Source organism: Strix uralensis, chromosome 26, assembly GCF_047716275.1.
Source record: "Strix uralensis isolate ZFMK-TIS-50842 chromosome 26, bStrUra1, whole genome shotgun sequence".
Taxonomy (NCBI): Eukaryota; Metazoa; Chordata; class Aves; order Strigiformes; family Strigidae; genus Strix; species Strix uralensis.
Genome location: NC_133997.1, coordinates 2,604,734 through 2,616,985, shown reverse-complemented (window position 1 = coordinate 2,616,985; position 12,252 = coordinate 2,604,734). Strand labels below are relative to the sequence as shown.

Sequence of the window (12,252 nt, the reverse complement as noted above, 5' to 3'; positions counted from 1 at the left end):
AGAGATAAACTGTGCAAATAAAGGGGTATCACACACTGCCAGTACTGCTAAGGTAATAAAAGGTACATTTCCCCTGAAACAGTCATAAAAATTCGAGGGGTTAACTGTGAACTAAGATATTGCTCAAATCAATCAAATTCACCCCAGCACAGAAGACTTAACACTCAGGTCACCTTTGAGCCTGAAAAGGGATTTTCTTGATACACAGGCCAGGAACCGGCTGGATTGACAGGGAAAGGTGCTTTACATGCACGGGGGAGCAGCAGCCTCCAACTGTCTGGTGGATCCGGTCCAAAGACAGTATGAAGGGCTTGTTGATTGTAGCTGGCCTGAGAGCAGGCCTCTAACGTACGAGCTTTGGGAAGCTGAGCACAGACGTGCCTGTAGAGAGAACAAACCCTTCCTGGGTCGGTCACGGGTTCTTCCCTCTCCAAATCTCATCCATCAACTCTGACTAACGCAGGATGCCGGGGTGATGCTTTGAATGAAGCCACGTCCCTCCCGCCCCAGATGGACATTTTCCCTGATAGTCTGGAGATGGCGATGTTGACAGACTACAAGTCACTGATGACATTGCTCTGTATTAAACATCCAACAGCAGGAGATGAAATAATAAAGAGATAAGCCACTCTAGAAAACAGCTCATGTATTTTTTTCACTTGCTGCAAAAGGAATTCTGTCATCTCATAGACATTTCTAGATGGCAAAAAGCTTTTTACATTTTCCCAGTGCATCCCATGCAACATGCCCGTCACAGTTTTACAGTTTTGTTGCTAGCAAGTTCAAGAGACAGATATTTTCTTGACCATTTTGTCTTGACACACAGTACTAACTCACCAACCCAGTCATCACTCAGTCCAGGGCTTGTTATAACACCCCTTCGAAGTAAGAAAGTACATGCTTTTGCTGGCCTATGCCCAGATACATGCAAATTTATGCAAACACATGCAAATATGCGTCTGCTTTTTTGTCAGCAGATGTTGGCAGGTTTGTAGATATGATGTAGTGAGAAGCAATAGCAAAACAGCAGAGAGGAGGGCTGAGAAAGTTGAGAAGATCTCTACATTTCTTAAGTGCTTTTGTTCAAGTCTGCTGAACAGTTGTTTAAACAGTCCAGGCCTGCAAGACCGACAAGTGCTGTAGGAAACCTCATCCCATTGAGTCAGTCAGTGGGTGATCAAGGAAGTTACTGCAGTGATTTAAGACATCTGCCCTTCATCTTATTGTTCAGTCCTGTTCGAAAAAATAACTTGAGCAACATTGGGAAATCAGCGAACTCTAATTCAGAATGTGTACCGAAGATGAGACACCCTCCGTGAAAGGGTTGTCAAAACCCGGCTTCCACTGCCTTCAGGCATCTACCTTCAGTTCTACTGACCCAGCAGAGACACTGTTGCCAGCTGATTGCACAGCAATTCACAAATCATTTCACAGAAAGAATAAGAAGAATCTATTAAAACGCCCCCTTAGCTAAGAACGGGAACAGGAGAGCACTTACCACATTGCACTCTAACCCTGCTGCGTACAGGCCCACACAGCTCACACCTTTTCTATCCTGTCCATACCTAAAAGCTGTTGAAGACCCAAAGGAAGCCTCTGTCTCCTACACAGGCATTAGCCCGGGTGAGGGTTCAGCTCCCCATTCTGAGGTGCTTCCAGAGATATTCTTTGCCATCAGAGCCGGAGACTTGGATTGGATCAGATGTCTCAGAGGAATCCCTTCACCGGGAAGCCACACGAACCTGCGCTGCCGAGCCCCTGCCCCATGTACTTGCTCTTACAAGCACCCGTTTTCTTTTCTTGGGGTGGGGTGAGAGACCGTGGCAATGGACAGCTGCTTCAGCTTTCTTCCACGAGGTGCTAAGAAATGGGACGGCAGCAGCTTGCAGGAACCCTGACTTCGAGCTCTTGAGTTTGGACGTCCCGTCACTCAGGTGAAATGCAGCCATGGATGACTCCTCAGGCTGACTTGGCCTCTTCCATCCAGTCTTTTTCCCTCCCCTCAGTTTCCTGCATTCCCAGGCTAGCAGGAACAATGACGATAATTGCACATCACAAAGGCTTCAGCATTTCAACCCGTACCTCTGGACAGGACCTAACAAGAGGCACAGTTTGAGCAAGTCTTAGAGCAGTATTTCTTAACCTTTTGCAGCCAAACTACCATCTTGTGTTCTGTCACCACCATGGGTTTGAGCTGCCACCAAATCAAAGGCTGGCTGTACTTTGAACATTTGCTTATTTATGTAACAGCCATTTGCTTTGCTTGCCTCCTTGCTTGCAAACAATGCTTGAGGTTTATTAGTATTCTTTGTTAACAAAAATAAAGTTTTCAACCATTTGAAAGCTCATCTCCTGATATCTTACATGCAACTCGTGATCCACAGGTTGAGAAACACTCTCAGCCCACCCTGCTTTAAAAAGTCTAAGAGCAGAGATGTGTTGGTGAACCATCCTCACAGTTTTTCTAAGAGGCCTTGTGCAATCAGCAAGCTGAAGTTGAAGCCATTCCAGAAATTGCAGGCAACCTAGGATCTGGCATTTCGGCGACAAGAAACGAATGCAGATGCAACTTTCCCTTTCTTCAGCAAATGCCTAACCTGCCAAAAAATGTAGAAGTTCATAATCTACCCTATGAAACCGTGCATGCAGACACCCCAATACATACACACACACACTTACATACGTGTGTATGTGTAACTAAATACACATATAAACATATCAGAGTCTACAATGAGCTCCAGGAGCCTTTTCATACCTGTAGGCATGAAGGCCCATCATCCCTTGGGATTTGCTGTCATTATGAAAGAACTACACATTGATACCTCCCCCAGGTGTATTTGGAGTACCAGCTAATATCTGCTTTGTGCTCCTCAATTACAAATTTACTGAAGTGGGGAACCCCCAGGTCTACCCCACTGCAACGTCACACCCATGTCATACAACTTGTCCTCACTGTTCCCCTGGTAAGGACAGGCAGCTGTGGTGTGCACAGATGTGTTAGGAAGTAGTAGCAACGTGAATCATGTACCTGATCCCCAGCTTTTCCAGAAGGAGCCATATGGATTGGCTGATCGTTGTCTAAGTTTCGGATGCTTGGGTCTGCCCCATGGTCAAGGAGCAACTGGATGATTTCTTTCTGGTTCTTGTCACGAGGCAATGCAGCTGCCATGTGCAAAGCTGTGTTGCCATGTGCCTAATGTAGTGGAAGAAAAAAGAGAAACCTCCTGATAAGCTGTGCCACCTACTCAGAATTGTCCTAGAAACAGAGATTTGTGAAACGAGAGCTGAAGAAGCCTCACGTGATTACTTACCAGAAAGTGAGGGAGTATCCCTGCTCTGTTTCTCCTACGTATGGCTGCTCATGCAGGAGATTTGTGGATTTAGATTTTTCTCTCAGAGCACTACAAATTGGGGGGCTTTGGTGCTTTGGGTACAGCTAACAAGTAGTCCTGTATCAGCAACACTCCTAATCAACTCTGCAACCATCTGCTAAATCCTACCCTTGCGTAAGCAGAGACCTGATGAGTTATTTGAAAACCAGAAGGATAGAGGTCATGTAACATGCATATTTATCCAGGAGAAACAATAGGAACTATTTCACTGGGAAACAAAGTCTAAGGGACACAAAAGACATTATGCTGTGTTACCCATCACACATGGGCTACACAAGGATTGACCATAGCAGACTCGTTTTTACTGCACAGACCTCCACTACTCCTTTTTACGATCACTTTTACATGCTAGAAAGTTGCAGAGACCTTGACACAAGTGAACGCCAGACCCAACAGGTTATATGTGAGGCTCAGACTGATCTCTTGGATACCAGACATCTTTGGCTGCACGAGTCCTCCCAGGTCACCAAACTCCTGGCATTACAAAGAGGTGCTTTGAAAGGTGCCAAGACATCTCGGTGGTCCAGCTGAACCAGAGGGTCACCAGCCCATGTCCCTCAGTGACTTTGTGTACTGTGGACCAAACAGGGCTGCAGGTGGCTTGGCTCTGCAGCAGACATGCCAGGCTCCAAACCTTCTCCTGGTTCCTTCCCAGAGTGCTAAAGGTAGTGCTTGGCTTTAGTTTCATGGTGCTGTCATCAAGCATAGTCCTGAGGTCAAGAGTCTACTTAAGCGTATATTGACTCCAGCCTTGCCAGAAACAGGATCTGCACAGAAACGATGGACAAACCTCGGTGCGAAGCCGCGCGGGGGCGCAGGGCAGAGCACGCTGCAACATGGTGCAGAAAAGCTCTGCTGTCACCAGACCGTGTAGAAATCTGTGCCCCTGCCTAGTCAGGTATGACTGGTAACGGTTTTAAATGAGAAAAACCTAACAAGCAAATGCACAAGGCAAGGTATTTTTAGCCTGCAAGAAGTCTCATTTAGGCAGCTGTATATTTTTTTCTCTCGGAAACGGCCATACATTTGTCATGAACTTGGAAGGTTGGACACAAATTGCAACATGTATTACTATTCCAGTTGTTAAAAGGAATAAACATGATTTTCAGGTCCTATTTAGCACTGAGATGTAAGGGACATCGCAGCACAAAACAGCAAAATCTTAAAAGCTATTCTCAGACAAGGCATTTTTTAAAAGCCCTGAACAAGCAGATCCTTGTCAATTTTATCATCCCATAGAGTCAAGGGATAGTTACAAGCTCTTTATAGGACTTCTTGTTAAAATGGAAACATCTGCATTTGTTTGCTGTGTCTTTGTGGCAGGAGCACTTCATAGCTTCCAAACCCAGGCACGGGGCTGAGGAAACAAGGCACCTGACAATGCCTGATCTCAAAGCCTCCCATTGACTTGAATAGGGCTTATGCGAGACAAAGGTCCAGAGCACCAATACGTGAGCTCTAGGAATCCTTCTGGTGAAAAATACCTCAAAGGCCTCAATGCTTTTTTCATTGTGAAATCCACGAGGAAATGCATTTGGAATGAGACAGCCACAGCAAGCAGTGGGTGAGCCAAAGCAGCCAAAACACGGACTCCAGCATCCCTGTTTTCTTGTCTTCTTCATACTTGGAAGAGCTAAAGAGTCAGGATGGGTATCAGACAACCTTATCATCATATTTCTCACTGTCCCAGACAACTCACCAACGAGACTGAAGACTCTAAGTGATCCTATCACAGTAGGAAGCTCTCACAGGATTGTGATCAAGAGACAACAGCAGACTCCCATAGCAAGCTAGCACCTGCCTAATAGGTCTTAAAAGATATAGAAAAAATGTAGTGAAAAGGCAACATAAGGCACTTCACTGTACAGAAAGACAGCAACTCAGTGTTATTACCCACATACACAAAGAAAAACATGTTTTCTCTAGTCCAACAGAAATCTGTAGGGGAAAAAAGCCCATGAGGCTGCCCAGTATGTGCTTCCCAAGTGAGCAACTCAGCTGATAGGAAACATCCAATTCCTTTCTGATGGACACAAGGATGTGGATGCTTTAAGGAGTAGAAATAAGACTAAGGGACTGAAACTCTTGAAATGAAAAGCTAATGTACTGACCCTCTCAAAACAGGGAGCCCTAGTCTTGTCCTCCCTTCCTCTGTCCTTTCCTGCTCAAGGGTACCCCCCTTCTGCAGAAGCACCCAGAATCACCCACTTAGTCCTGCTGAGAGGGGGCAGCTAGTCAAGAGCCAAAGATCTGGCTGATGCTGCAGAGCAACGTCTTAGCTAAGGCACAGGAATGTCAGGATTTTTGCTTAGGAGGATGGGTGAAGCTGATACATCTGCAAGATAGTGTCACTGCTTGGTATCTGCTCAGAGGTGAAGCATGGGGCAGCAAGGGGATGGGTGACACAACCACAGCACTGGGAAGGTTTCTAGCTTGCCTTATGCAACCTAGGAACGGCTGTGCTTCCAGAAACCCTGCACTGAGGAACCGATGTTAGCAAAATTTCAGCTCGGTGAGCAGGTTGTATAGAGTGCCTAAAGCGGGGTCTTGAGCCCCCAGAGTCAGAGGTGGTCTACTTGCCGCAGCGCCTAATTGCCACATTGCCTGGCAACGTCAGCCACTGGTTCACCGCCTGTAGTACGTGTCTGTCAGCTGTTAGGGCTTGGTGGATCCCGTGAATATTTTGATTCTCCAGGCTCAAACTTGCAGGCAGCCATCACAGTAACCAGTTTGTGCCCAGGCACAAACAGAGCCAGAAGACTTGCAAATTACATTTAAGGCAGAAAGAATCACCATCTCCTTTAACTGAAACAGGAGCTTCATCCTTCCTATGGATGGCACGTTTGACAGGGGAGATTACCTGATACATTGCTGCCCTAAACTGCCATCTTTCCGTACTATGCTGCTGCCAAGAGCAAACCATTGCATCATTGCAGATCTGTTTTCTCAGTCTTCAGTCTAATGTAATAAAGTTCATGGTCCTCCTCAAGTAACTACTTCCCATGTCCTTTCTCTTCTCTGGTTATCTTGCTCTCTCATTCTGTCAGCTTCTACCTGCTGAGAGAGGGGCCTGCATTTCATGACACAACTCCAGAGTTCAAGCCCAGCACTTCTTTCCAGGTGAAGCGTCTATTTACTGGAAAATGCAGTTTCAGGTTAAAAAAAAAAAAAATTCAGATTCACAAACTCTTGCTCTCTCCCTCCAGAAAAAAATATGTGTGGGAAGAGAATAACTGGTTTCTGCAGGACAACACAGATCTCCTCACATCTCTGCATGCAGCCTCCCACCACAGCACAGCTCTCGCACTGCTCTCAGCATCCCTCTGCCTGTGGATGTGCACACAAATCCTGTCCGTGCATGGCCTGACTCACCTTGTTGTTGACAAAGTCCTTGGACTTGAAAGCATTCAGCTCCAAGAAGTATCTGAGCAGGGAGATGTTCCCATCCTGGACTGTATAATGAAGAACGGTCTTGTTGCTTTTCACATCCTATTTAAAAACAGAAGAAAAACCAAACAAAATTAGAAATGTCCTGCAGAACAACCTGAAGATTTTATATAAACTCATTGGAGAAAAGTCCAGGCCAGCTCTGCAACTAATGTTGAGAATCTCCTTCCCTTCAGTGGCACTCTTACTGTCCAGTGTTTGCTCCAGGCTGCAAGAAAATAACTCCAAAAGGCAGCAACTAACTCTGCTACCAGTCACTTGAAAGGCGAATGGGCTTGGTCCTTCTGTCAGCAGTTCATTCCTTCTCCAGTTCTATAGTTTGAGCACAGCACAAGCATCAGGCAGGACAGGGGAGAGTTCCCGTACAAACAAAAAGCGTACAGATAACTGGGCTGATTCCTTACCCGGCTGTAGATGGAGGCTCCTGTCTGCACCAGGAGGTGGATACAGGACTCCAGCTCTTCACTCTGGTGCTGAAGATCTTTCTGCTGCTCCTCCGTCAGCATCTGGCAACCCTGCTCCCGGAGCAGGACATTGTGGGCCAGAACAGCACAGTGGAGTGGGGTATGGCCTGGAAAAACCAAGTACAGGAAGAACATAACAGCAGTTCCAATGAAGATAGTGAAGTACAGAGAGGAAGCGAGGGCTGGCAGGGAGAGCATATGCATTTCTGCACATCTGTTGTTAAGGCACAATCTTTCTCTGGTTTCAAAGGTACCATATTGGCTGTACAGACACTTTCTGGGGCACCCAGCATGTGCTCAGTTCCAGTTGTGTGTTGAATCACCACTGAATCATCAGCACCATTGAACTCTGCAGCATTTAAGCGCACAGCAACGACTCCCCCAGGCAGTTTGAGGCCACTCTGGCCTCCTAGCACACCACCAAATACCAGTGAGCATCAGTCAATAAAACAGCCAATAGAGTTTTTATTTTTTTTTAATACCGCTATAAAATATTTGTACAAAGGTATTTACCTTCAAAATCCTTCATTTCTAAATCGAGAGGGAAACCTAGTGACAGTATAACCTAGAAGCAACAGAGAAATGGAAAAGTTTAGTTCAGCAGAATACTGCCCAAGCCAAAATCAGTCAAAAATAACAAAATTAAAAAAAAAAACAAACAAACCATCAGATAATCATTTAACTACAAACTGAGACATTTGACACTAAATTTCAGTGTTGTGAATCTATTTCCTAACGGGGACATCCAGGGTTACACAAGATGATCATGTTTCCTAGTTTCCTAAATCCCACCTAAGTACAGAATCCTGTCGAGTTCTCAGTTCAGAACACTAAAATCAAGTCGCTGCCTCCAGCTCAAGAGTGCTAGCCTCCTTGCTTCCACCCTGCATTAAGCAAAGGCACCAATTCATATTTATTTTGAGTTATTCTTGGCAAGGATAAATGAAAATCTCTCCTCGACATGTACAGCCAAACTTTATTACCGAAAAGTTTGCTGACACTGGAAATTCTCCGGCTGGGCTTATTTACTTTTTCTTTTTAATGTGCAGCAGATGTGCAGCAGTGTGACAGGTTAAAACCACAGCTTGTTGCAGGGACTGCAGCAATGAGGATGCAGAGCATGAAATAGCGGTCTGGAAATGAGCACTGCTTGGATTTAGCAGAGAGTGAAAATTTTAAAACTCTCTGACTTCAGAAAGCGATAGATTTGATGTGATGTAGCCAAGTAGCTCCTTGTCTATATTTTTACAGATAATACATTTTTTTCTCTTGATTGAATAAAGCAACTTGTTCACATTACAGCATCTTGGCTGAGAATTTTTGCAGTGCAGCGACTCATCCAGAACCTCATCAAGTTGGACAAGGCACAGGACAGAATCCTTCTGCTGAAAGATTATCCAGAAGGGTTAGGGCCTGTGCTCTCCTCTCATAACAATAATATAATATATACAGATCAAATATTGACAAGTAGCTCTGAGCTGCCTGATGATTAGAGATTAGATGTTTAATTCGTTAGGAAAAACAATTACAATAAACCAACCAACCAACCATAAAGCATTTCATGGCTTTGACCATATCAAGAAGCAAACCTGTGTGCATTTTCCTTTTTTGTTACAAGGAAAAAAAAAACCCACAAAACCAAAAACCAAAACACAAACCATCACGAGGCACTCTGGGAAGCTTTGTTAAAACACTTTTTTCCACTGAATGAAACACCTCTTTTCCAGAGAACTCACAATGTTACACATTAACTGCCTGCTCACAGCTTAACCCAGGGCACGTGCAAGGCAGAGGTAATGAATACCAGAGACGGGCTGCCAGCATGGCAGGTACTCCCGGGCACTTCCACTGGCACACCCCTCATACTCAGAGGACCCTGTGCCCTGCCCTCGGGGAAACTCAGCAGCAGCCGTGCTGCTGCCATGAATCACAGAATTGTCTAAGTTGGAAAAGACCTTGAAGATCATCCAGTCCAACCAACTGGTTGACAGTGAAACTCTGCCTTGAAGCTGTCTGTGCTCAGTCCTGACACGAAGGCACATTAATTCCATTTTATGGCCAATAGCTAAATATTTAAGAGACACGTTCTAGTAGGCTTATCTCTGCTATGTAATCCCTTCCAAAAAATTCCCACAGTGCCTTTTCTAATGTGCTAATTTGCTCTTCAGAGTCTGGCTGGCACTAGTCCCTGTCTACAGAAAGATGTGTGAAGCAACAGGGAAGCAAGGATCTGGTCATGTAAGTCATGCAAGTCCTAGTAGATTCTGGCCGTAGAGGACTGCCTAGTTTCTCTCACACTCTGGAAAATCTTGATGGATCTTGGTCTTGCATAAAATCTGAAAAACATGTCTCATTTGGAAGGCTGTGCCTGTGCTGTCTCTGTCTACAGCATCATATCTGCTCTCTCTTCCGTTGGCTTGAATCTAGACATGATCCGTTGCTCCCGTCTGGATGACACTGACATCAGGGAGGGGGTTTCACACTAGTGTTATTGCTCCCTCTCCTTACACCCCACAGCTGCCTGCAGCCTCTGGGGAACCCCCTCCAACACAGGCATCAGTACAACACTGAGGGCTCAAGACAGAGCAAGCCCACCCGGCCTGGCCTGTCATCAGCAGATTTAGAGCTATAATCTACAGAAAGAGTTTATTTTCCCCCACAGATACGTTAAAGCCATTTCCTCTGTAACAGAAGGCTGATGTTAGCTGCAAGTATAGTCCTAAAACAGGAATAACCTGGGAAGTCAATTCCTAACACAATGGAAAAGGAGACTTTGGTCAGTCTTCATTGCTTACTGACATCTTGCCTTCTGAGACAGTTATTTAGAGACACCAATACTGAGACTTTATTGTAGGTTTATATTGCTAGCAATTAAAACCATAAAAGCTTTTCCTACCTGAAGAACTTGGGCATACCCGTATGTCGCAGCAAGATGTAAAGCCGACTGCCCTTTATTGTCTACAGCATTGACATCTGCTCCTGTCTGGATCAAATCATAGACAATAGCTGGCTGCCTGGCAGTGACAGCCACCAGCAGAGGAGTCTGAAAATAGCAGTACAGCAGATAAAATGTGAGAGTCTAGAAGCAGATGCTATCATAAAACAAGGAATGAGGAAAGGCATTCTGGGCTGACTGATATCTAGAATCCCAGGGATTATGGTGCATAAACCAAAGACAATTCACAGGCAGGTTTTGAATCCCACCTGTTAGGACCCATGGCTTCACAAGATGGGGGGCATTTCCCACCTTCTGCTGAACCTCTAGTGTTCTTCAGCCTAATTTGGATGACAACCCAAATCCTGCATTTTTGAAACCCTGTTTATGTCAGGTGCAGCGCTCCTAGCATAAATCTGCTCTTCATAAAACCTTCGGCCTCAGAGGCTATTACAGAATCACAGAATCGTCTAGGTTGGAAAAGACCTTGAAGATCATCTAGTCCAACCATTAGCCTAACACTGACAGTCCTCAACTACATCATGTCCCTCAGCGCTATGTCAACCCGACTCTTAAACCCCTCCAGGGATGGGGACTCCACCACCTCCCTGGGCAGCCCATTCCAACGCCTGACTACCCGCTTTGTAAAGAAATGCTTCCTAACATCCAGTCTAAACCTTCCCTGGCACAACTTGAGGCCATTCCCTCTTGTCCTATCACTCATTACTTGAAGAGACTCATCCCCAGTTCTCTGCAACCTCCTTTCAGGTAGTTGTAGAGGGCGATGAGGTCTCCCCTCAGCCATTGTCAACATGCACATATTTTCCAGGACCAGTGTTGTCTTAGATCACTATGAACCATGGGCTGAAAAGAGAAAAAGCTCATTCTCATCCCACCTAATTTTAATCTTCTGCCAGAGGCACCTAAACAAGGCATATCAATGTCCAAGGCTTCCTTTGCAGTAACAGAGATACAGCTGGATTTTCCAGGGCATCAGTTGCTCTCAGTCATGCAAAGCCCACGCCCATCCCAAACACCACTGTTTGCAGGACAAAATGGTCTGTATTACCTTTCCTCTGTGTTCCTTAGCATCAAGTCTTCGCAGCAATTTCATGCGCTCTGCAGCTGCCAATGTATACGCCCTCATACCTTTAGCTGCATAAATATGTAGAATTCTAAGACAGTAAATAAAGACACCGATCACTGCTTGGCCATGAATCACCCTGGGAGCAAACAGTTTTACAGGGTAGCATAGACATTTTGGGGGTTTTATACCTAGTGTTCCACCAAACCACCCCAATAAGCCCCAAAGGGCTTGACCTTGAAAGCACCCACTCCCATGGAAAGGGCTTCCTACCTCAAAATAACTGCAGCGTTCAGGAGCCCTCAGCACTCCTGAGCTTTGACATGCTGTCTCCTTCCCACTTCAGAACTTACTTTCAGGTGAGATTTGCCCTTGATGCTGGGAGGTATCCAAGTCCTCCACAAAGCCTAGTGCTGAGGCCCAGCGTACCCTGTGGTATATATGTTATCACTTGTTGGGCTGATACAGCCTTGTATGCACTGATGATATCTCACCACTCAGGGTAACAAACAGCCTCTTCTAGATGGTGTATTTGTGAACACCTTGTTAAGCTCTACTTTACCAAAACTACTGGTGAGAGGGACCGAGTCCTTATCTTGTGTGTAGGACAAAGAGTTGTCACAACCCAGAGCAGTTATAGGCTTGCTGGTGATGTGGCCCTTAGTGACAGGGAAAACACTTCGCTGCTTCACTTTGGTTGCCTGGTTTTACGGCTGGAGTTACACAGGGAATTACACAGAGCTACTCGCCACCTCCGTTCCCCCAGGTCCTATTTGCAAGGGCACCAGGCATCACAGGTAGCTTTGCAACTCCCCTTTGCGCAGGAGCAGACCATCCTACAGGCAGTCCTACCAGCTCCAGACAGCAACATTTGATACTTTTTAGTCAGAAGGTGGTGGGCAGCGGTTTCTTTCCTCAGGTAATTTTGTA

General features: G+C 45.6%; 1 protein-coding gene across 1 annotated transcript; it reads right to left on the bottom strand.

Annotated features, from left to right (window-relative positions):
- Window positions 1-2,478: 2,478 nt before the first annotated feature.
- Window positions 2,479-11,395, bottom strand: NFKBID (NFKB inhibitor delta). The gene is made up of 7 exons (XM_074894902.1): window positions 11,308-11,395; window positions 10,200-10,346; window positions 7,817-7,868; window positions 7,244-7,410; window positions 6,765-6,881; window positions 3,029-3,193; window positions 2,479-2,597 (listed from the first exon to the last, which is right to left on the bottom strand). The coding sequence occupies exons 1-7, from the start codon at window positions 11,383-11,385 to the stop codon at window positions 2,526-2,528; spliced, it is 798 nt and encodes a 265-aa protein (XP_074751003.1). The 5' UTR covers window positions 11,386-11,395; the 3' UTR covers window positions 2,479-2,525.
- Between the last annotated feature and the right edge of the window lie 857 nt (window positions 11,396-12,252).

Excerpts from the sequence above, each read along its gene's own strand:
- NFKBID (XM_074894902.1), bottom strand. The coding sequence starts at position 11,385 with ATGAGGGCGTATACATTGGCAGCTGCAGAGCGCATGAAATTGCTGCGA. Across the intron at positions 7,869-10,199 it reads GGTATGCCCAAGTTCTTCAG|GTTATACTGTCACTAGGTTT; the intron begins GTAGGAAAAGCT and ends TGTTGCTTCTAG. Across the intron at positions 2,598-3,028 it reads CTGGAAAAGCTGGGGATCAG|GTTAGGCATTTGCTGAAGAA; the intron begins GTACATGATTCA and ends ATTTTTTGGCAG.